This window comes from Monodon monoceros, unplaced genomic scaffold (genome assembly GCF_005190385.1).
Source record: "Monodon monoceros isolate NGI ecotype Baffin Bay Population unplaced genomic scaffold, NGI_Narwhal_1 Super_Scaffold_22, whole genome shotgun sequence".
NCBI lineage: Eukaryota > Metazoa > Chordata > Mammalia > Artiodactyla > Monodontidae > Monodon > Monodon monoceros.
The window spans coordinates 38,995,506-39,019,242 of NW_021703779.1; the positions used below are offsets into that span (position 1 = coordinate 38,995,506).

General features: G+C 40.1%; 1 protein-coding gene across 1 annotated transcript in view; it reads right to left on the minus strand.

Annotated features, from left to right (window-relative positions):
* The window catches only part of EFHC2 (EF-hand domain containing 2), a 200,423-nt gene that overhangs the window by 39,240 nt on the left and 137,446 nt on the right, over positions 1-23,737 (minus strand). Inside the window, 1 exon segment of the mRNA XM_029240869.1 lies at positions 8,766-8,771. Within this exon segment, the coding sequence (XP_029096702.1) occupies positions 8,766-8,771 (6 nt within the window).

Here is a 23,737-nt window from a genome sequence, read left to right on the forward strand (position 1 = left end):
CCTTTAGCATTTGTTGTAAAGCTGGTTTGGTGGTTCTGAATTCTCTTAGCTTTTGCTTGTCTGTAAAGGTTTTAATTTCTCCATTGAATCTGAATGAGGTCCTTGCTGGGTAGACCAGTCTTGGTTGTAGGTTTTTCTCTTTCATCACTTTAAATATGTCCTGCCACTCCCTTCTGGCTTGCAGAGTGTCTGCTGAAAGATCAGCTGTTAACCTTATGGGGAGTCCCTTGTATGTTATTTGTTACTTTTACCTTGCTGATTTTAATATTTTTTCTTTGCATTTAATTTTTGATAGTTCGGTTAATATGTGTCTTGGTGTGTTTCTCCTTGGATTTATCCTGTATGGGACTCTGTGTTTCCTGGACTTGATTAACTATTTCCATTCCCATATTAGGGAAGTTTTCAACTGTAATCTCTTCAAATATTTTCTCAGTCCCTGTCTTTTTCTCTCCTTCTTCTGGGACACCTATAATTTGAATGTTGGTGTGTTTAATGTTGTCCCAGAGGTCTCTGAGATGGTCCTCAATTCTTTTCATTCTTTTTTCTTATTCTGCTGCGCAGTAGTTATTTCCACTATTTTATCTTCCAGGTCACTTATCTGTTCTTCTGTCTCAGTTATTCTGCTATTGATTCCTTCTAGAGAATTTTTAATTTCATTTATTTTGTTGTTCATCATTGTTTGCTCTTTAGTTCTTCTAGGTCCTTGTTAAATGTTTCTTGTATTTTCTCTATTCTATTTCCAATATTTTGCATCATCTTTACTATCATTACTCTGAATTCTTTTTCAGGTAGACTGCCTATTTCTTCTTCATGTGTGTGGTCTGGTGGGTTTTTACCTTGCTCCTTCATCTGCTGTGTGTTTTCCTGTCTTCTCCTTTTGCTTAACTTACTGTGTTTGGGGTCTCCTTTTCTCAGGCTGCAGGTTCATAGTTCCTGTTGTTTTTGGTGTCTACCCCCAGTGGGTAAGGTTGATTCAGTGGGTTGTGTAGGCTTCCTGGTGGAGGGGACTGGTGCCTGAGTTCTGGTGGGTGAGGCTGGATCTTGTCTTTCTGGTGGGCAGGACTGTGTCTGTTGGTGTGTTTTGGGGTGTCTGTGAACTTATTATGATTTTAGGCAGCCTCTCTGCTAATGGGCAGGGTTGTGTCCCTGTCTTGCTAGTTGTTTGGCATAGGGTGTTCAGCACTGTAGCTTGCTGGACGTTGAGTGGAGCTGGGTCATAGCGTTGAGATGGAGATCTCTGAGAGAGCTTTCGCCGTTTGATATTACATGGGGCCGGGAGGTTTTGGTGGGCCAGTGTCCTGAACTCGGCTCTTACCCCCTCAGAGGCTCAGGCCTGATGCCTGGCTGGAGCACCAAGGCTCTGTCAGCCACCAGCTCAGAAGAAAAAGGAGGGAATAAAAAAAGAAAGAAAGAAAGTAAGTAAAATAAAATAATTAAAATAAACAATTAAAACATTAAAAATTATTAAAAATGAAAAATTATAAAAGTAACAAAAAAAAGAAAGAGAGAGCAATCAAACCAAAACACAAGTCCACCAATGATAAAAAGAGCTGAAAAGTATACTTAAAAGAAAAACAGTGGGGGGTGGGGGTCACGGTGTGATGAATTGGGCGATCGGGATTGACATGTATACACTGATGTGCATAAAATGGATGACTAATAAGAACCTGCGGTATAAAAAATAAATTAAAAAAAATAATACATTATGGAAATAGATAAGTATAAGCAAAATAGCTTTAATCTTGGGATTATATTATAACCTGTCATCACACAGCATTTTGTTAAGGCACAAGACTTCTAAGAAGTGTTAGTAGAGATAAATAATACCAGAGACTCAACCTTGTTAAGCAGCATTTGTTTCTACATCAAATGACAGGACAGACTTACGTCATCTTCCTTATCAAATGCTGTATTTACTTTTACAATGTTCCAACTTCGTTACTGAAAGATCCCGTACCCATTTTCTTCTTGGGGAATGAATAACCATAAAATAATAATTTGTTTAAGTGTTAGAAGTGTTATAAATAATAAAGTAATTTCAATGATCTGTAAAAAAACTCCAAAAAAAGCAAAAAAACCGATAGAACCCTAGGAAAAATGGTAAAAGCAAAGGTATACAGACAAAATCACACAAAGAAGCATACACACACATACTCACAAAAGGAGAAAAAGGAAAAAAAAAATATATATATATTAAAAAAAGGAAGAGAGCAACCAAATCAGTAAACAAATCTACCAATGATAATAAGCTCTAAATACTAAACTAAGATAAACATAAAACCAGAAACAAATTCGATGCAGAAAGCAAACCCCAAGTTTACAGTTGCTCCCAAAGTCCACCTCCTCAATTTGGGATGATACACGTTGTCTATTCAGGTATTCCACAGATGCAGGGTACATCAAGTTGTTTGTGGAGATTTAATCCACTGCTCCTGAGGCTACTGGGAGAGATTTCCATTTCTCTTCTTTGTTCTCACAGCTCCTGCGGTTCAGCTTTGGATTTGGCCCCACCTCTGAGTGTAGGTTGTGGGAGGGCGTCTGTTCTTCACTCAGACAGGACGGGGTTAAAGGAGCAGCTGATTTGGGGGCTCTGGCTCACTCAGGCTGGGGGGAAGGAGGGGTACACATGCGGGGCAAGCCTGCAGCAGCAGAGGTCAGCATGATGTTGCACCAGCCTGAGGCGTGCCGTGTGTTCTCCCGGGGAAGTTGTCCCTGGATCCCGGGACCCTGGCAGTGGCGGGCTGCACAGGCTCCCGGGAGGGGAGTTGCAGAGAGTGACCTGTGCTTGCACACAGGCTTCTTGGTGGCCGCAGCAGCAGCCTTAGCGTCTCACGCCCGTCTCTGGGGTTCGTGCTGATAGCCACAGCTCGTGCCCGTCTCTGGAGCTCATTTAGGCAGTGCTCTGAATCCCCTCTTGTCGCACACCCTGAAACAATAGTCTCTTGCCTCTTAGGCAGGTCCAGACTTTTTCCCAGACTCCCTTCTGGCTAGCTGTGGTGACTAGCCCCCTTCAGGCTGTGTTCACGCCGCCAACCCCAGTCCTCTCCCTGGGATCCGACCAAAACCCAAGCCTCAGCTCCCAGCCCCACCCGCCCCGGCGGGTGAGCAGACAAGCCTCTCGGGCTGATGAGTACCGGTCAGCATCGATCCTCTGTGTGGGAATCTCTCTGCTTTGCCCTCCACACCCCTGTTGCTGCGCTACCATGGCTCCGATGCTTCCCCCCTCCACCACCCGCAGTCTCTGCCCGCGAAGGGGCTTCCTAGTGTGTGGAAACCTTTCCTCTTTCACAGCTTCCTCCCACTGGTGCAGGTCCCATCCCTATTCTTTTGTCTGTTTTTTCTTTTTTCTTTTGCCCTACCCAGGTACGTGGGGAGTTTCTTGCCTGTGTGGAAGTCTGAGGTCTTCTGCCAGTATTCAGTAGGTGTTCTGTAGGAGTTGTTCCACATGTAGATGTGTTTCTGATGTATTTGTAGGGAGGAAGGTGATCTCCACGTCTTACTCCTCCGCCATCTTGAAGCTATCTCGCTTTCCATGTCTTTATGTGAGGATTCCAAACAAGCTGCCCCACACTTAAAGCCGCCCTCAGTCGTGCAGGACACCAGGGGCCCCTGAGTGGCGGCCAGGGTGGCTGCTGCACCCACACGAGCCAGGTCCTGGCACCGGCGAGCCCAGTCAGGCAGTGCAAGCCTCGCCCTACTAAACCCTTTGCCCTGTGTTTGCCACGTGTCCCTTCTTTAGGACCCACCTCACCCTGTCAAACTTTAGTGGGCTTCACCAAGAATGAGGAATCTTTTCAAAAGTAGCACATTCCATTTCTTTTTATTGTGGTGAAATACACAGAACACAAAATCTGCCATTAGTGGCATTTAGTGCATTCATAATGTCATGCAACCACACCTCTATTTGTTCCAAAATATTTCTATCACCCCAAAGAAGCAATCACTCCGCCACCACTAATCTGCTTTCTATCTCTGCAGACTACCTATCTGGATATTTCATATTAATGGAGTTATGCAGTATGGTCTTTTGTGTCTGGCTTTTCTCGCTTAGCATAATGTATTCATGTTCATACATGTTGCAACAGGTATCAGTACTTCCTTCCTTTTTATGGCTGAATAATAGTCCATTGTTCGAATGTACCACATTTTGCTTATCTATTCATGCATCAGTGGACATCTGGGGTTGTTTCCCCCTTTTGGTTACTGTGAATAGTGCTGCTATGAACATTCATGCACAAGTTTTTGCTTGAACACCTGTTTTCAATTCTTTAGGTATATACCTAGGAGTAGAATCACTGGGTCATATAGTAATTTTATGTTTAACTTATTGAGGACCCACCAAAATGTTTTCTGCATACTCCATTTTTGCTAGCAGCAGTCACAAAAACAAAGGTCCAACTTCCATCACACATAGCCCTTTCTCACTTAAACCTTCAGAGTGAACCTCAAATACGAGCTGAGAGCAAAGTCTCATCTTGGTACTTCCTGCCCCATCATTTAAGGGAAATAAAAACGCACTTTAAAAAGTAGCCATAATTTTAGTGATCTGGTATTCTGTGATTACTATTGTTCATCTTAAAGACTCAAATGGCAGTCACCTTTGCCTTTACTCAACATTGTACTATGCTTCTGGCACTAATATTTTATACAGATCATTACAGTAATATTTAATTAATCTTATAAGGGATGCTGCCATGATTTTCTCTCCATTTTTTTAATTAAAGCCATAAGACTAAAAGAAAAGCCAAACTGCTCTAAGGTATTGAGGTAACTATGCAGAATTCTGAAACTTGAAATGCTAAACAGTTTTACAAGACATAATTCCATTAAAGTCACCCAGTCAAGTAATGGTGTATCAAAACTTCATTTTTTTTTTTTTTCGGTACGCGGGCCTCTCACTGTTGTGGCCTCTCCCGTTGTGGAGCACAGGCTCCGGACGCGCAGGCTCTGCGGCCATGGCTCACGGGCCCAGCCGCTCTGCGGCACGTGGGATCTTCCCAGACCAGGGCACGAACCCGTGTCCCCTGCATCGGCAGGTGGACTCTCAACCACTGCACCACCAGGGAAGCCCCAAAACTTCATTTTAAAGGTCTGAATCTCGGGGTATTTTCTTACATATCGAATTGTTAAAGTGTAAGCAATGTCTTTCAAACAAACTAAAAAAACTAGTTTCAATGTAAACAAGGGCTCAAGAGTCTAAGCCTTGGGCCCTAAGGCTTACAAGAAAATCTGGTTGAGCCTAAATTAAACCAAGCAGCAATTTTAATGACAGTTAGATAGCACCCTATCATCTCCTTCAATTTGATATTCAACAAATAAAATGTGTTTCACTTTGTCTAATCAGAAGCCAGGCACACCTGCTCACATCTTACATTCCCTCAGGTTTTCTGTTACTTGTGGGCCTAAGCTGCCCATACAGAGTAGAACACCCTGCCTTCCTATAACTTACGTCCTAGCCTGCCATAGTGCTGGACTAGTGTGTTGCCAGACCGCAGAGAGTAGTAGGGACAGCTGGTAGAATATGTGTCAGAGGAAGGAGAAATGGAAAGATAGATCAAATGGAGCCAGTACAAACGTCTTACCAGATTTTGCTACCAGCCTAACTATAGCTCAAAACCATTTACAGAGCTCTTCAGTCTCACTGGAGAACAAAGCCGTTACACATGGCCATGCTGGCTGGGTACTGCCCACCTCCAGGGAGAACATTTATAGACTTATGGTATAAATTGTGTCCCCTGGAGTTGTGTGACATGGTGGCCTCGCCAGAGAAGCCAAGGGACTCCGGAGAAAAAAGAAAAAAAGAGGTCACCACAGACTATAAGAAAATCATCTACCCCAACCTGGGTCACAACCTGTTTGCAATTGGGAGGCAGTGTGGTTTAGTGGGGAAAATGGGAGCTTCCAAATTACACAGACCTGGATTAAAATTGCAGCCCCACAAATTCGCTAATAAATGGGAACTTTGGCAAATTTTTAACTTTTCTGAGGCTCTGTTCCTTATCTGTGAAATTGGACAAGACCACCTGCTTCACAGAATTTTATGTTACCGAAGCAGCCAGGATGATCCTGTGAAAACGTTAAGTCAGATCATATCATGCCTCTGTTCAAAAGCCTCTGAGGGCTTACCATCTCTCCTGAAGTTGCACCCAAAAGCCTCATGATGGCCTACCAGGCCCGACATGATGCGGCCCCTCTTCTACTGTCTCTCTCAGACCCTGTCCCCTCTCTTTCTCTCTGCACCCACCATACTGCACTCCTTGCTCTTCCTCAAACAAGACAGGCACATCTGTTTGGGTGTCATCTTCTCCATGAGGCCTTCTCTAACCATCCTTTTCAAAAGTGTGACCCCTCCCCCTATAAGCCTGGCATCCCCTAACCCCTTCTCTGCTCTCTTTTCCTCAGTGGCATTCATCGTACGCCAACCTAGTATATCATTTATTTTCTTATTCTGTATATCATCTTTATTCCCCTGCCAGAACGTAAACTCCACAGAGGGCAGGGCTATTTGCCTGTTTTGTTCATGGCTGAATCCCCGACACATTCAATAGTCCCTGACACATAGTAAGCACTCTGTAATAAATAGTTTTCTGAATAAATGAAAAATGAGGGTTAAGTTTGCAAGGTATGAAAAGCATTTAGCTTTCTATAGTGCCTGGAACTGTATGAATGCTCAATAAACAATAGCAATTTTTATTCTCATCATCCCAAAATGAGGACAGTTTCATGTTGTATTAAACTGGATGAGTTACCTCCTTTAAGCAAGTTTATCTTGGAAAAATGTGAAATGTCTTTGATGAGTGAAATCATGGAATTTATCACAGAATGTAAATGGAAGATGGTACACTTGTTTTAAATAGTCAAATTCAGGATTTAAGTCTGAAGTGATCAAGTAATAAGCTCCAGGTGTGCCTTCCTTTATATAATGGATAGATTTGAGACACTGCATAAATGCTTAACTCTTAGAATTCAAATTAGATGCCCCCTTTCACTCTCTATTACATATAAAGATACTCTATCTTCATTTTGGTCATTTTTAATTGGCAATGGCACCTAACACCTTAGCTTTAAATTCCTCTAATATCTGTCAAGTTGTTAACGACAAGCAAGCACACTGAACTCTGAAAATAAGTTCTTCAGAAACTAAAGAATCTTTTGACAGTATAATAATTACTGCCAAATTTCTCTGCTTTGTAAATTGATTTTCTGATGTATTTTCTCAAAGAGAAGTACATCTGCATTGAAAATCATTGGGCTTGTTTTCTTATTCCAAATAAATGTAAGCAGCTTCTAGTTTTCTATTACTGCTCTAATCTTCATTTCACAGCAAATACTATGGCTTTTCCTGTTTTGACATGTAGTGGAATGTACATGGTAATTTTGATTTATTTAGTTTGAAATCCAGTATGTCTTGGTGCACTCAACTTTGGGGTTGTTTAAGTGTAGCCAAACAAAATGAGATATTCTCATGCAGTTAACAGTAATTGCTGTATATTATTAGCAATATTCTTCATAGGGGTACAATTTTAGAAACCCTTAAAAACGCTCATCTATAATTCTTCTACAATTTGGTACAATATGCATTTAAGCAAGCTAAGACAACAGTGAGGTTTCTTTTGTTTTTTGTTTTTTAAATCATGTCAAGATTTTTGCAAGATTTTTGCATCCAGCAAGTGGACGCAGGGATGATGGTGCTTAACTTGCGATGTGGGCAGAGAAGAATGAATATGCATTTCATTTACAAGCAAAGTGATTCGTTTTCTACCACCTTCCTTTTCATTAACACCCATACTGTGTTCAGGGATTATTTGTCTCCAAGCAAACCTCACTTCTTTGGCTTTTTGTTTTTAACTCTTTCTCATTGGTGGCCAGATGTGATGTTTTAGAGGCCATGCTAAGCCCTGTGACAACTGTGGGTTCTTACATGGAGGGTGACCTCATATAAGCCCACAGGTTATTTACTAGTCACATGATCGGCTGAACACAAGACCAGATCTGTGCCTTCCGGTACTTAAAATCAACTTCGTAATTTAAGACTTACTAATGTCAAAACATATCAAACAAAATATAATCAGATTCTTAATTGTTTCTGAGCACACACTTTAAAATATAAAATTTATTGGGTTTACTCCATTGTAAAAGGAACACATTTCTAAATATAGAGAATTTGGATAATATATAAAAGCAGGAAAAAAACCCATACACGCTCCCACCATCCAAATATAACCAAGTAATCATTCTGGTATACTTCCTCACACTCTCTTTTCTATGCATGGGTATCTACTTGTCTTTTTTTTCTTAATAGTTGTGAACATATTCTATAGTCTGCTTTTTTCCTTTAACTAATACATTTCTTATCATCACACATTCTTCTGAAACCAAAATGCTAATCCATTCTTCTATTATTGGATATTTTGTGCGCTTTTCTCAAATTTTTATATAAATAATGTCATAATGTACATATTTACGCATAAACGTTTGCTTGTATTTAAAATTATTTCTGTTACTGTCCCAGAAGTACAATTAGGTGGGCAAAAGAAAAGGACATTTTAAAGGATCTTGATACATGGTGTTAAATTGCTTTTACCCTCCCACCAGCAACAAGAAAGAGGCCACAGAAATAGATACTATCATTTTTAAAAGTGTTTCCTAACTCATCAGGTAAAAATGATGTCTCATTTTAATCAACAGTGAGTTGATTACTAATAAACTTGAACATCTCTTATTTGCTTGGAAATTATATTTCTTCTACAGTGTTCTGTCTGCACATGTCCCTTACCTATGTATTCATTCATTCATTCATTCATTCATTCATTCAACAAACACTAAATGAGTACTTAGTTCATGTCAGGCCACATCAACTGATGGAAAATAAGAGAAGAATGGACTAGATTTGACTCCCAGCCCTCCATGCCTGCACCCTACAGTTAATCACAGACCAAGAGGAAGGCCAAGTCAACGAAGTAGAAAAAGGGCTATAATAAAGATATGTCCAGCTCAGAAAAAGTACTCCTCATCCAGTCTGGCATGTATACACATCAAGGGGGAAATCTAGGAATGCTCCACAGTCGAGGTGTCAATAGAGCAGACGGACCCTGCAGATGAAGGACAATTTGCTAGTCAGAAAAGTAGGGTGGGGAGGGGAAGAAGGTTGGGAGGAATGGGAGAAAACCATATCCTCAAAGATACAAGGAGAGCAAGAGGATGGTACATCTCAGGAGCTGTACAAAGTACTAATAACAGGAGCTACGATTTATCACGTGCTTAGTGTACGCCAGATAGCAATCTAACTGCTTCACATGTATGAACTCATTTAAGCTCACAACAACCCTTTAAGTAGGAACTTGGACTATCCCCATTTTACAGATGAAGAACTAAGGCCCAGAGAGCTCCATCAAATTGCCCAAGGGCACATGGCTAGTACGTGGTGGAGCCACGATTTGAACCCAGACGGTCAGGATTCTTAGGATGACTAGAACATAGGGAAATGAAGCAAGAGATAAGTTAGAGAGTTGGCAGGTGGGGCCCAATCATGAAAGGCACACATGGGGCATCTGGGTTTTCTTCCACAGGTGAAGGGAATCTCTTGAAGGATGTCAAGCAAGCGAGCACTATGAACAGAGAGTTGGACGTCAGGGCACTCAGGAAGCAATGTGAGTGTAGGCATACCAGTAAGGGCTGCTGGGGCAGAGGAAACAGGGCAAGAGGGTGAGCTGAGAGGCATCAACTAGGGTTGGATGTGCTTGGCTGAGGATGGGTCCCAGTCTCTTTCTTGTTCACTGTCTGGGAAACAGGACCATCATGGAAGCTAGCTTTGGACAGCAGAGGGGACGCCTTTTCTACTGAGGTGAGAAGGGACGAATGCGAAGCTGTGGATGCAGGGGCATGGGGGAGGTTTGTATCTCGGGACCTCTATACTCTCTGTTAACCTGGAGATGAGGTTTTCTGCCATCCATGGTGGAGAATGGGCGAAGGCATAACTATGCCTTTAACCATCCTTAACTGCTTCTTCATCCCTTAACTGCCCACTGATCCATCAACTATCCAGTCTGTCATCTATGCCTTCGATTTCTTGGTCCCTATTGATCCTTTCTCTTCAGCTTGTAGACATGTTCATGTCTCTCCCCACTTAAAACAACAGCAAAACCTAGCCGCTGATCTTCTGGCCAGCGAAGTCATCCCAGTGGCAACCATCAGCCTGGCAGGACCAGTCTCCCACAGCAGCTTTGTGAAGCAAGGAGCCACAGCAGTGGTGTTGGGCAGTGGTCTGACCCTCCTTGGACAAAGCCACCCTCCTGGGGTTCCTGGACAACTAAGGGGGAAGGGGAAGGGAAGAGGCCTCCGGAGGAATATATTGATTATTCCTCAAGAGGAATTCCTGATAATATGGCCCATGGGAGCTCAAGGAATTCAATAGGAAAGTAAAAGAGAGATGATCATATGCCAACCTCAAGAAGACAGAATGTGTCATAATGGCTGCAGGGGCCATCAGGGAGTTCACATTTATGGTCAAGACTTCTCCTAGGACTTTTTTTCCCCCTGTCTTCTGGTTTTGTTTTCAGTTTTTTATGTACTGTTGCCATTACCTTCTATTGCTACTTGTCTTTTGCCATAAAGACTACACTAGGTTTGCTCTTAGATTCTGCAATTTATTTTTCTAGAAAGGAACACTATGCCTTATGCTTGTCTTTGTTTTCTAATAATAGGTTTTAAAATAATAAAATGTCATCAAATTCAAAAAATATAAAAAGTTATATAATGATCTCCTCACCACCTCAAGCTCCAGTCCCACTCCCCAGAATTCTTTTTTCACTCAGCTTTATTGGCATATAAATGACAAAATTATATATATTTAAAGTGTACAATGTGATGATTTGATATACATATACATTGTGAAATGATTATTAGACTCTGCAATTCTATTTGGAATTTTATCTTGGTTAAGTTGAAATTTCCCTAAAATATTTTAAACTTATAACTACATGATTTTCAAAGGTAAGCATGAAATATGATTTTACTCTCAAGATCAAATATGAATAATTCAGCCCTTAGTTTCCCAACTCTCTTTATTTGGCTATTTTATCTGTGGTACAAACCACGTCATCTTCCTTTTCAATTTTTCTAACAATATTCACTTCTTGAAATAATGTTTTATCCTTGAATTTAGCTGTATAACCGTGTGTGTGTGTGTGTGTGTGTGTGCGCGCGTGTGTGTGAAACCTGTTTTAGTATTCAATGCTGGTCCAGTCTTTCAAGATAAGATGTCCTCCTTGAGTTCTTAATTTTGATTTTCTCTTCATGTTCTGGAGTAGTTGATGAAAGTAATGGGCTACTTTGAGTAATGTATCAAAGAAACTATATTATAGTCCATTTTCTTGAAGATTTAAAAACATTTCTATTGTCTCCATGTACGAAAAACAACTTGTCCCCAATTTGCTTACTCTCAAAGCACTGAAGATTTGATCCATTTTCTCCTTGCGTTACCTGAAGCCACATCTTTGTGGTTTTTAGGTCACTGGTTCTGCTGGTGGTGGTGGTGTTTTCAAGCTTTATTTTGTGTGTTTGTTTTGCTTTGATGCTCCTTGTAAGATTCTTTCCTCATATATGACCTTTAAATTTTCACCAAGGTGTATCTGGTGATCCCTTTTCACATATTTTGCTTGGAACAGAGTGAAATCTCTCAATTTCCAGACGTTTTTTTTTTTTCACTTAGAAAAGGATTTTTCTTTAAAAATTATCATTGATTATTACCATAGTTCCACTTGTCCAGTTCCCTCTCTACCTCCATTTCTGCTCCTTCTTTCTCAACATTTTAATCTCTTTCTTGTTTTGCTCTGTTTGAGAGTGTTTCTAAAGATAGTTCTCTGGTTTACTACTGAGTTTTCTGCAGTGTCCAGTCTCCTATTAGTGCCTCCTGTTTAATTTTTAATTCAGAAAATATGTGTTTTGCACATTTTAATACAACTCTTTCCCTATTTTGGTCTGTTTGCTTCTCAAAATGGTCTGCTCTTGCTGAGACCATCATACATCTGGTTGTGACCATTAACTAGGTTCTAAAAACAAATAAACAAAAACCAATTTTTCATACGATAAATCACTTTCGGAATCTGCATGGAACCTCCTACACTGCACGGTTTAGTTTCTCTCTGTTTGTGCAACCTTACAAAGAGGTTTATAGAGCAGTCTGGGCATTGGTGTGGGGCTGCACTTAACCAAATTCCATAGGATCTGTCACAGATGGGGCGTATGTGTATCTGTGGGGGGCGCGTTAAGGAAAGGAGGGATCCAATCATGTCCATCCTCAATAAATGTGCCCAAGTCAACATGAAAGACAGAGGGAGAGACAAGCTTTTGATTTGGAGACCAAGAAGCCAAATTTGGGGTGGGGTGTTGGTAGGGAAAAAAAGATTAAGTAGCAGAGAAGAGGCTGGGAGCCTTGTCCCAGTACCCCAACCACTGATAGAGGGACTAGAAAAGAGCCTCTCCATGCTTGGTGTCCCCAGAATTGTGCAGTCCACAGTCTGTACAACCCTTACAGTGGCCCTTCCCTAGGACCACTTAATGACATAGAAGCCCCAAGATAGACTCTTTGGCTTACGCTCAATTGACAGATCGTCATTAAGGCAACTGGGTCTCCTATGCCAGGAAATAAATCAGAAGAGGAAGAAATGTAAGTCCATTGATGAATACAATGATTTACTTCCTTATCAGAATCTGAAGTAGGAAAATTTATTACATTTTACTGTCATGTCCTATTTTTTTATTTGTTTTGGTCTTCTATGAAGAATTCTGAGCTTGGGAGAGGGCAGCACTGAAATGAGAATTAAATCACTTATCTGAATCAGAAGTCATAGACACAACCTAGGCAATCGACCAGACTACACTCTGACAGTGGCTGGAACTATTAAACTTCACAATGTCAGTGAGAAATCATTTTCAGTCCAGATAATATAATGAGAACTTGTTCCTGGCTCCTTGTTCTAAACACCCTGTGCTTAAATTATGTAATGAATCCTAGCATGTAACCACAGAACATCAGACCTAAAAACAGCAGTTTTAAAAGTAATTCAGAAATCCATATGCTGATACCTCATCTATAAAGCATAAATGGCTCTAAATCAAAAATAAAGTAAATATGCTCATCTATTAAGAGTTTGACATTTCTATAAAAAATAAAGGGAAAATGAGCAGGAATGAATTAAGATAAAACAAAATAGGAAAGCTGGTTGTCAGTCACAAACCTAACTTCCCTGCCAGTTCAGAAGCCATGTTCTCCACTCTGGGAAGGAGGGAGATTCTCTAGCAGGTGCTGGAGCACAGTCCCTCCTAAGCCACACAGTGGTCACTCCCAGGGTCAAGTTTGCCCAGAGCTGACCTGCAGCAACAGTGACTAGTCACGGTCACAGTGACGTCAGGCCTAAGCCTCCTGCAGGCCGAATTAACCCACATGGTGGCAGCAGGTACAACCAGAACAGGGAAGGGTCTCATACCCAGAGAAAACTCAAATTCAAAAAGATACACCCACCCCAATGTTCATAGCAGCACTATTTACAATAGCCAAGACATGGAAGCAACCTAAATGTCCACGGACAGATGAATGGATAAAGAAGATGTGGTACATATATACAATAGAGTATTACTCAGCCATAAAAATGAATGAAATAATGCCATTTGCAGCAACATGGATGGACCTGGACATTATCAGACCAACTGAAGTTAAGTCAGACAGAGAAAGACAAATATCATATGATATTGCTTATATGTGGAATCTAAAAACAGAAAACAAATGAACTTATGTACAAAATAGAAATAGACCCACAAACATAGAAAACAAACTTATGGTTACCAAAGGGGAAAGTAGGGGAGGGATAAATTAGGAGTTTGGGATTAACATATACGCACTTCTATACATAAAAAAGATAATCAACAAGGACCTAATGTAATACTCCAATATAAAATAAAAATTAAAGAAAAATAAATTTCACACTGTCAGGAACATCTTCCCTGATCAGAACACCAAAAAGAGCCTAACCCTCCCCTCACTCCTGCACTCTATCCCCTGCCCTTTTTCCTCACAACGCTCAGCTTTAGCTGACCTGTTATATATTTGTCTATTATCTACCTGCCTCCGCTAGAACGTAAGCTCCACGAGGGCAGCCATTCCTGTCAGTTTAAGTCACAGCTTGTACCCTCAGTGCCTAGAACAGGTCCCGGCGCACAGAGGTGCTCCACAATGTCTGTCCAAAGCGTGACTGTGTAAAACACTTGAAGTGGTGCCTCTGACACGGCAGACGTTCATAAACGGTTGTTGAATGAATCCATCAATGAATCAATGCATGAAGGCAAGAATGAGGAGGTGAACCGCATCCCATCTTGAGTCCTAGAGCTGCCCTCTCCCCCATCCCAACCCCAGAAGACCTGGGAGCCAGCCATCGGCACAACCACAGGAACTTTATTTACAAACACAAGGCTGGAGCCGGAAGCGGGTGGGAAGGTGGACAGTGGCATTTCTCTCACTTTTATTATTTGTATATCCATCGTGTGTTATAGAATTGTTTGCATCTTAGTAACTCAACTTAACCCCATTTCTGAAACAAGGCAAAATAGAAATAAGTATAAAACCACATATAACAGAAGAAAAACTGAAGGGGTATATGCCCAGGAAGTTTTTTAAATCCCACCTCAACTGCACTCCTTTCAGAAGAGAGCCATCCAGAAAGGGTAAAGTCAAGAAAGAAAATTTCAATGAGAGCAAAGGTCTCAAGGTTTGTACAGACAGCTGCTGGACCATCTGGAAGCACACACATGCCTTCTAGAACCAGAAAGTATAAGTTCCATGTGGCCAGTGGTGAGGGGACGTGAATGGAATGAATGTAACTGGGCATTTACGGGCTTGGTGTTTAACATATATTAACTTATTTTATCCCCTCAGTCATCTCCTGAATTATTCTCATTTCACAGATGAAGACCATAAGGCATTAGAGAGGCACAATGAGGAGTCAAACTTACCTAGTTTTATTCTAAATCTTAGAACTCGTGATGAAACTGCTAGACTGCCGGGTGCAAATCCCAGCTCTACAACTTAGTATGTGATCTTGGGTAGCTTCCTTAAGCTCTCTGTGCCTCAGTTTCCTCATCTACAAAATGGGTATAAGAATAGTATGTACATTTTAGGATTGCTGTGAGGATTAAGTGAGTTAATATATAGAAAGCATTTAGTACAGCACCCATCACGGGGTAAGTAGCATGTAAGTATTAGCTCTTTTTTTTTTAAGTGAAGTGTAGTTGATTTACAATATTATATTACTTTCAGTTGCACAACAGTGATTAAATATTATTATAGATTATCCTTCATTTAAAGTTATTACGAAATAATGGGTATATTTTCCTATGCAGGACAATATAGCCTTGTTGCTTATTTATTTTATACATACTAGTTTGTGTCTTTTAATCCCATACCCTTATCTCCTCCCGCCTCCCTCTCCCCACTGGTAACCACTAGTTTCTTCTCTGTATCTGAGAGTCTGTTTCTGCTTTTTTATATACATTCCGTTGTTTTATTTTTTATATTCCACACATAAGTGACAGCATAGAGTATTTGTTTTTCTCTATCTGACTTATTTCACTAAGCGTAATACCCTCTAGGTCCACCCACATTGTCACAAATGGCAGAATTTCATTCTTTTTATAGCTGAGTAATATTCCATTGTATATCTATACCACATCTTCTTTATCCATTTATTTATTAGTTCTAATAGTTTTTGGGTGAAGACTTTAGGATTTTCTATATGTAGTATCATGTCATATGCAAATAGTGACAGTTTTACTTTTTACCTTCCAATTTTGATGCCTTTTATTTCTCTTTCTTGTCTGATTACTGTGGTTAGTACTTCCAATACTATTTTAAATAGAAGTGGCAAGAGTGTGCATCCTTGTCTTGTTCCTGACTTTGGAGGAAAAGCTTTCAGTTTTTCACCATTGAGTATGGTGTTAGCTGTGGGTTTGTCATAAATGGCTTTTATTATGTTGAGACATGTTCTCTCTAAATCAACTTTGATGAGAGTTTTTACCATGAATGGATGTTGAATTTTGTCAAAAGCTTTTTCTGCATCTATTGAGATTATCATGTGATTTTTAATCCTTCCTTTTAGTAATGTGGTGTATCACACTGGTTGATTTGCAAATAATTGAACCATTTTTGCATCCCTGGAATAAATCTCACTTGATCATGGTATATGATCTTTTTTATATACTGTTGAATTCCATTTACTAATATTTTGTTGAGGAATTTTGCATCTATATTCATCAGAGATGTTGGCATATGATTTTTTTTTATAGTGTCTTTGTCTGGTTTTGGTATCCAGGTAATGGTGGCCTCGTAGAATGAATTTAGGAGTGTTCCATCCTCTTCAATTTTTTGTAATAGTTTAAGAAGAACAGGTATTAGCTCTTGTTTATATGTTCGGTAGAATTCCCCTGTGAAGCTGTCTAGTCCCGGACTTTAATTTGTTGGGAGTTTTTATTATTAAAAATTCAATTTCACTACTAGTATTCGGTCTGTTCAGATTGTCTGTTTGTTCCTGATTCAGTCTTGGAAGGTTGTATGTTTCTAGAAATTTGTCCATTTCTTCTAGGTTGTCCAATTTGTTGGCATGTAACTGTTCATAGTATTCTTTTATGATTTTCTGTATCTCTGTGGTATTGGTTGTTATTTCTCCTCTTTCATTTCTTATCTTTTTATTTGGGTCCTCTCTCTTTTCTTGAGGATTCTGGTTAAAGGTTTATTAATTTTGTTTTTCTTTTCAAAGAACTGGCTCCTGGTTTCATCTTTTCTATTTTTTTTTGGTCTCTATTTTATTTATTTCCTCTCTGATATTTATTATATTTCCTTCCTTCTGCTGACTTTGGGCTTTGTTTATTCTCCTTTTTCTAATTCCTTTAGATGGAAAGCTAAGTTGTTTATATGAGATTTTTCTTGTTTCTTGAGGTAGGCCTGTATTGCTATAAACTTCCCTCTTAGAGCTGCTTTTACTGCATCCCATAGATTTTGGAAAGTTATGCTTCCATTTTCATTTGTTGCAAGGTATTTCCTGATTTCTTCTTTGATTTCTTCATGGACGCATTTGTTTTTACTTAAAAAAACCACCAATGTTGTTTAGTCTCCACATGTTTGTGCTTTTCCCATTTTTCTTCCTGTAAGTTATTTCTAGTTTCATACTGTTGTAGTTAGAAAAAATGCTTGATATAATTTTTATCTTCTTAAATTTGTTGAGACTTGTTTTGTGGCCTAGCATGTGATCTATCCTGGAGAACATTCCATGTGCAATTGAGAAGAATGTGCATTCTGTTATTTTTGGATGGAATGTCCTGGAGATATCTATTAAGTCCAACTGGTCTATTTTGTCATTTAAGATCATTGTTGTCTTGGTGATTTTCTGTCTGGATGATCTGTCTATTGATGTAAGTGGGATGTTTAAGTCCCCTACTATTATTGTATTGTTCTCAATTTCTCTGATTAGGTCTGTTAGTATTTGTTTTATATATTTAGGTGCTCCTATATTGGATGCATACATGTTAACAAGTAAAATATCCTCTTCTTATACTGATCCCTTTATCATTATATAATGCCCTTCTTTGCCTTTTGTTATAGACTTTGTTTTAAAGTCCATTTTGTCTGATATAAATATTGCTTTCTTGTCATTTCCATTTGCATGAAATATCTCTTTCCATCCCCTAACTTTCAGTCTGTGTGTCTTTAGTTCTGAAGTGAGCCTCTTGTAAGCAGCATATAGATGGGTCTTGTTTTTTAACCCAATCAGCCACCCAATGTCTTTTGATTGGAGTATTTAGTCCATTGACACTTAAATAAATTATTGATATGTATGTACTTATTGCCATTTTACTACTTGTTTTCTGGTTGCTTTTGTAGTTCTTCCCTGTTCTTTTCTTCTTCATTTACTTTCTCCCTTTGTGGTCTGATGATTTTCTTTAGTGCTATGCTTATGTTCCTTTCTTTCTTGTTTTTGTGTATTTGTTGTAGGCTTTTGATATGTGGTTACCATGGGGTTCATATAAGTTAATGTATAACTATATCTATTTGTGTGTGTGTGTGTGTGTGTGTATACACACACACACACACACACCACATCTTCATCCATTCATCTCTTGATGGACACTTAGGTGGCTTCCATACTTTAGCAATTGTAAATAATGCTGCTATGAATACTGGGATGCATGTAACTTTTCAAATGAGACTTTTGGGGTTTTTTTGGATATATATACAGGAGTGGAATTGCTGGGTCATATGGTAGCCCTATTTTTAGTTTTTTGAGGAACCTCCATACTGTTTTCCACAGTGGCTGCACCAATTTACATTCCCACCAATGATGTCGAGGGTTCCCTTTTCTCCACATCCTCACCAACACTTATCATTTGTGTTCCTTTCGACTATATATTCTATTTCCTTGTTAAAATTCTCACTGTGTTCATCTATTTTTTTCCCTAATTCATTTAGCATTCTTATTACTAATCCTTTGAATTCTTTATCTGGTAAATTGTTTATTTCTGTTTCAAAAGTTGTTTTTTTCAGAGGTCTTCTCTTGCGCTTCCAATTGAGACAAATTCCTCTGTCTTCTCATTTTGCTTCTCTCTCTGTCTCTATGAAATTAGGTGAAACAGTTACCTATGGTGGTCTTGAAGAGGTAACCTTATGTGGGAGCAACCCTATACAGTCTGTATGTGCCCAGTGGCATTGGTGAGAGAGCTGGATTTGATGTGAACACAAGTCATGTCTTTCCTCAGGGTGTGCTGGCAGGTATCACCTAGGTAGACAATGGGGCTGGAGATGGAGGGGCTAGGGCACAGCAAGGTGTGAGGGGGGCTTCCCCTCTGCTCAGTGGCCATCACCACCCTATGAGGGGTAGAGTCAGGTTCCAAGTTGCTGAAGCAGAAGCCCTGAGGGTCCGGGCTGAGCAGGCTCAGTTCCATTTAAGTGTGTGCTGTTCCTCCTCCCAGCACCAGCACCAGCACCTTCACCCAAGAGGGGAGCAGTGCTGGAGCAAAAAGGGCTGGTGTGGGTACTCGGTGAGAGCCACGGCATGGGCTGTGGTGGTCTGGCCACTGCCAGATATCAGGACCACCTCTGATGCACCACCTGCATGATCACCAGAAGTGGCTACCCCTTCCTTGATCAGACTCTGCTTAGGGTTTGAGCCACCTCAGTGTCTATTAGCCAGGCTTTCTCCTCAGTCATAACAGCCCTCACTCCAGTGTGGAGCTACAACACAAGGCAAACAGTGCTAGAGTGTTCACTCGGCTCAGGCTGGGGCGTGTGCCAGGGCAGTCACAGGAAACCAATCAGCCACCTGTGTAGTTTCAATCACCCATTCCACCCTGCTTCAGGAGCAAGCAAGCATTAGTGTGCTCCTCATGAGTGGAGTCCAGGCTTCCCACAGCCTTCATATTAGTCCCACTGGCTCTCTAACTAGCCAAGGGGGCTCATCTTCTCTTTGTCAGGCCCCAGGACTGAGGCACTCAATATGTGGCTTGAAATGCTCACTTCCCAAGGAGGGTCTCCACCTGTGTAATCTCCCTTTTCCTCTGAGTCCCCTCCCAGGGGCATAGGTCCCGACTTGATTGCTTCTTTTCCTTTCCTACCCAATTCCGTGCAGATCTTTCTTATAGCCTTGGTTGTACAGGAGTCTTTCTGCTATTTTCAGTTTTCAGTGAGAATTGTTCCACACGTAGATGTATTTTTGATATGTTTGTGCAGGGAGGTGAGTTCCACATCCTCCTACTCCACCATCTTGATTCAAGTCTCCAAACGCAAGTATTAGCTATTATTATAATTATTAGTAGGTAGTAGAATGAACTTTCCTTCAAGAAAGGCCAAAATCAGTTAAGAATCCCCTTTCTATAGGATCCTAACTACTATGTGAATGAAAGTTGAATCCAAACAAAGGTCATTGCCTTTGTTCATGCCTGTATTCATTCACTTATTCATCAACTAACATGCATGAGGGAATAAAAAGATGTGCTGAGTGGCACCAGCCATAAATGCAAGGAGATCAAAGAGACAGAGATCACTGTGAGCTGGGGTGTTCAGGAACATCTTAAGAGAAAAAATGTAAACTGGAATATCTTTAAGGGTAGGAGAAAGCTGGACAGCAAAGGAGAGATCCCTTCCAAAATGGTGTGGAAAGAGAATGACATGAATTGGGTGGCCCAGAAACGTGCCAGGTCCTATGGTGATTGACCGAGGTTCAAAGATGAGGCTGGACAGCAAAGGAGAGATCCCTTCCAAAATGCTGTGGAAAGAGAATGACATGAATTGGGTGGCCCAGAAACATCAGTGCCAGGTCCTATGGTGATTGATCGAGGTTCAAAGATGAGGGCAGCTCATTCATCTCTGAACCCACCATGGGACCTGATACAGGAGTAGGTGCCTAATATATGTTTATTGAACGAATGCTAAATGTACATGGCTAAACAGCACACTGAGAGGCACACCCTCCACACCCAGTACTTTGGGTTGCAAAATTTACTTGAATGAAAAACAGCCAGGTAGGGCTTGCCCTATGGTGGCTTAAGTGTCATTCCCCTCCTGCTCTGTAATATTCTCTCATTTTACATCATAATTGTTACATCATAATTCTCCCTCTTAGGAACTAAAAATTAGCATTTAGTTACTGTTTTCATTTTTTAAAACAAAACTGGGACTCTAATTAAAGGAGAAAGCCTGGGTGGCACTAACCTGGTCATTTGTTAGCAACTAGTGGCCACACAGCTGCCTTGCTTTTATTCTTCGAAAAGAGACCATTAGAACACTGTATTTTGGATGAAATAGTAGTTTCACTGTTAATGATTTACCCACTCCCACAAGAATATAATCATGGAAAAAGAAATAAGAGAAACACAGTATAAATATACATGTATATATAAAACCTCAGAAAAAGAGTTGGTCCTTTTTCCACTCTTTAGAAACATAAGAAATAGTCTATCTGTTTTGGCACAACATTATATGGTTTATTTATTCTAAAATGCCAAGAATTTTTTCTAGCATCCCATAAAACTCAAGGCTATAAGAATGGATATGCTTCAAAAATAGAAAGAGAAAAGCCTGAGAGTTATTAAGATTTTAAATAGTGGAGCTGATTTTAACTAGGTCTACACAAGCAAAGCCAAATCCACTTCAGCATAGGTGTTTATAATGATGTTACATTCCCCAGTAATGTGTCTAGTCTGTATTTTCTCCAGTGTAAGTTGAGAGTCTGTATGGCATGGTAAAGAGATTATGTGTGGCAAAATGGTAGACGAGATAGCAATTGAAACTCAAATTGCTGGCTGAGCTTGTGAAAAAGGAGAGAAAATGTCGCAGGTACCAAGGCAAACAGGTAGCTGGTACAGCCAGAGAGGAAGGTGTACAAACTAACAGGGTGGCACCTAGGGGAGGTGGGAATCGAACACTGTTAACAGGTAAGAGCTTGGATTTTTTTTTTTTTTAGAAGATGTTGGGGGTAGGAGTTTATTAATTAATTAATTTATTTTTGCTGTGTTGGGGCTTCGTTTCTGTGTGAGGGCTTTCTCTAGTTGTGGCAAGCGGGGGCCACTCTTCATTGCGGTGCGCGGGCCTCTCACTGTCGCGGCCTCTCTTATTGTGGAGCACAGGCTCCAGACGCGCAGGCTCAGTAGTTGTGGCTCACGGGCCTAGTTGCTCCGCAGCATGTGGGGTCCTCCCAGACCAGGGCTCGAACCCGTGTCCCCTGCATTAGCAGGCAGACTCTCAACCACTGCACCACCAGGGAAGCCCCAAGAGCCTGGATTTTAATGCTCACTCAGGCACAAGAAACAAGGCCTCTGGCCAAGGTGAGTAGCAGTTTGGAACTCCTACATACAAAACCTGTATATAAAGTTAGAACTGTAAAAGGCTGCAATTGAAGTGAAAGAAGGATTAATAAACTCTAACCATTGTCTTAGAGAGATGACAATGGACCTTTTTTCTGAGTCTCTGTATAAAAAGGGAGGGAGAGAGGATAAAAGGGAGGGAGAGAGGAAAAAAGGGAGGTAGGGAGGAAGATGGATAGATTACCTGATAGATCTCAAAGCCAATATTCTGCCTAATAAGAATTTGTAGTACAAATTTATTTTACCCACTAACTATAGAAAGCTCCAAGGCAATAAATTAACATCAAAATTAAGATTAAATTAAGTTCAGTTTATAAGCCCGCCTGGAGAGGCAAAATCAATACTCTGAAAGTTCTACTGCTGGATGCTAAAATTAGTGGGTGAAAGCTTGAGGAAAAGCAGGATTTGCATAGTCTCAAAGTATCTCTCTCAAGGTATTTATTCACTACAAAAGGAACGATAGTAACTTTACAATGGAGAAATCTGACAAACACCATCTTAATAAAGTGATCAAGGTCAATATCACTAGTAATAAGACATATTGACATTATGAGCTCCTTGATGTGATACACTAAGAAGGATGCATCATTTCTGTACAATTTTTACAGAAAATTGCCAAGATTATGCCAAAAATGCATAATCTTAGACCAACCATGAGAAAACATCAAAAAAAATCCAAATTGAGGGGTATTCTACAAAATAACTGATTCAAAAAACTTATTCAAAAATATCAGGGTCATAAAAGACAAGGATAGACTAAGGATCTGTTATAGATCACAGAAGACTAAGAAGAAAGAACAACTAATGCCGTGTAGGATCCTAAACAGGATCCTGAGAAAGAAAAAAAGACATTGGTGAAATTCAAATAAGATGTTTAGTATATCGTACCAATGTTAATTTCCTGGTTTTGATAATAGCACTATGGTAAGATGCTAACATTAGAAGAAACTGAGTGAGAGGTATATGAGAACTCTCCATATTATTTTGGAACTGTTTTGTAAGTCTACAATTAGTTCAAAATAAAAGGGCTTAAAACAAAACGAAACAAAAACAACTCTGAAAGGCCAACCCAAGCAGCAAAGGAACACTGCAGTGGGGGAAGAAAGTCCAATTTAAGATGAGCTTAAAAAACATAAAAGGAAATAATCCACCATGAGTGAGAGTCAGCAGATGTAACAGAAGGAGTAGTACCCCATGAATTTGGGACAACAGTACAAAAATCAGTAATGGACTATGACATTATTATGTTTAAAATTACAAAACAGATTAAAAAATAGAGAAACCATAAGAAAAGAACACAGATGCCATGGAAAATAACAGAAACATTTAAAACATACATGAGTGCGTGTACACACACGCACACACAACTAAATAGCACTTAAGGAATTGGAAGGTAAAGTCACTTAATCAATGAACTGGATGACGGATTTAAGGAAAATTCCAAGAATGCAGCACAGAATAAAAAATCAATGAAAAGAATGAATGAGAGGTTAAAAGACATGGAAAACAGAGAGAAGTCTGACAAGTAGTTAAGAGGAAAACAGAAAACAGCTTGAGAGTTTGAGAAGAAAGACAGAGAGAATGGACAAGATATTTGAAGAGATAATGGCTGAGAATAATTGTCAAATTGAAGAATTACAAATAGTTCCAAGATACACTGTAATGAAACTGCAGGACACCAAAAACAAAGAAAAAGGCAACCAGAGAGGAAAAAAAAGGCATATGACTACAAAGGAACGACTATATTAATAAGAGACTTACCAACAACCACAATCGAGGGCAGAAGACAACAGAATAATGTCTTCAAAAGGTCAAGGGAAAATAACTATAAATCTAG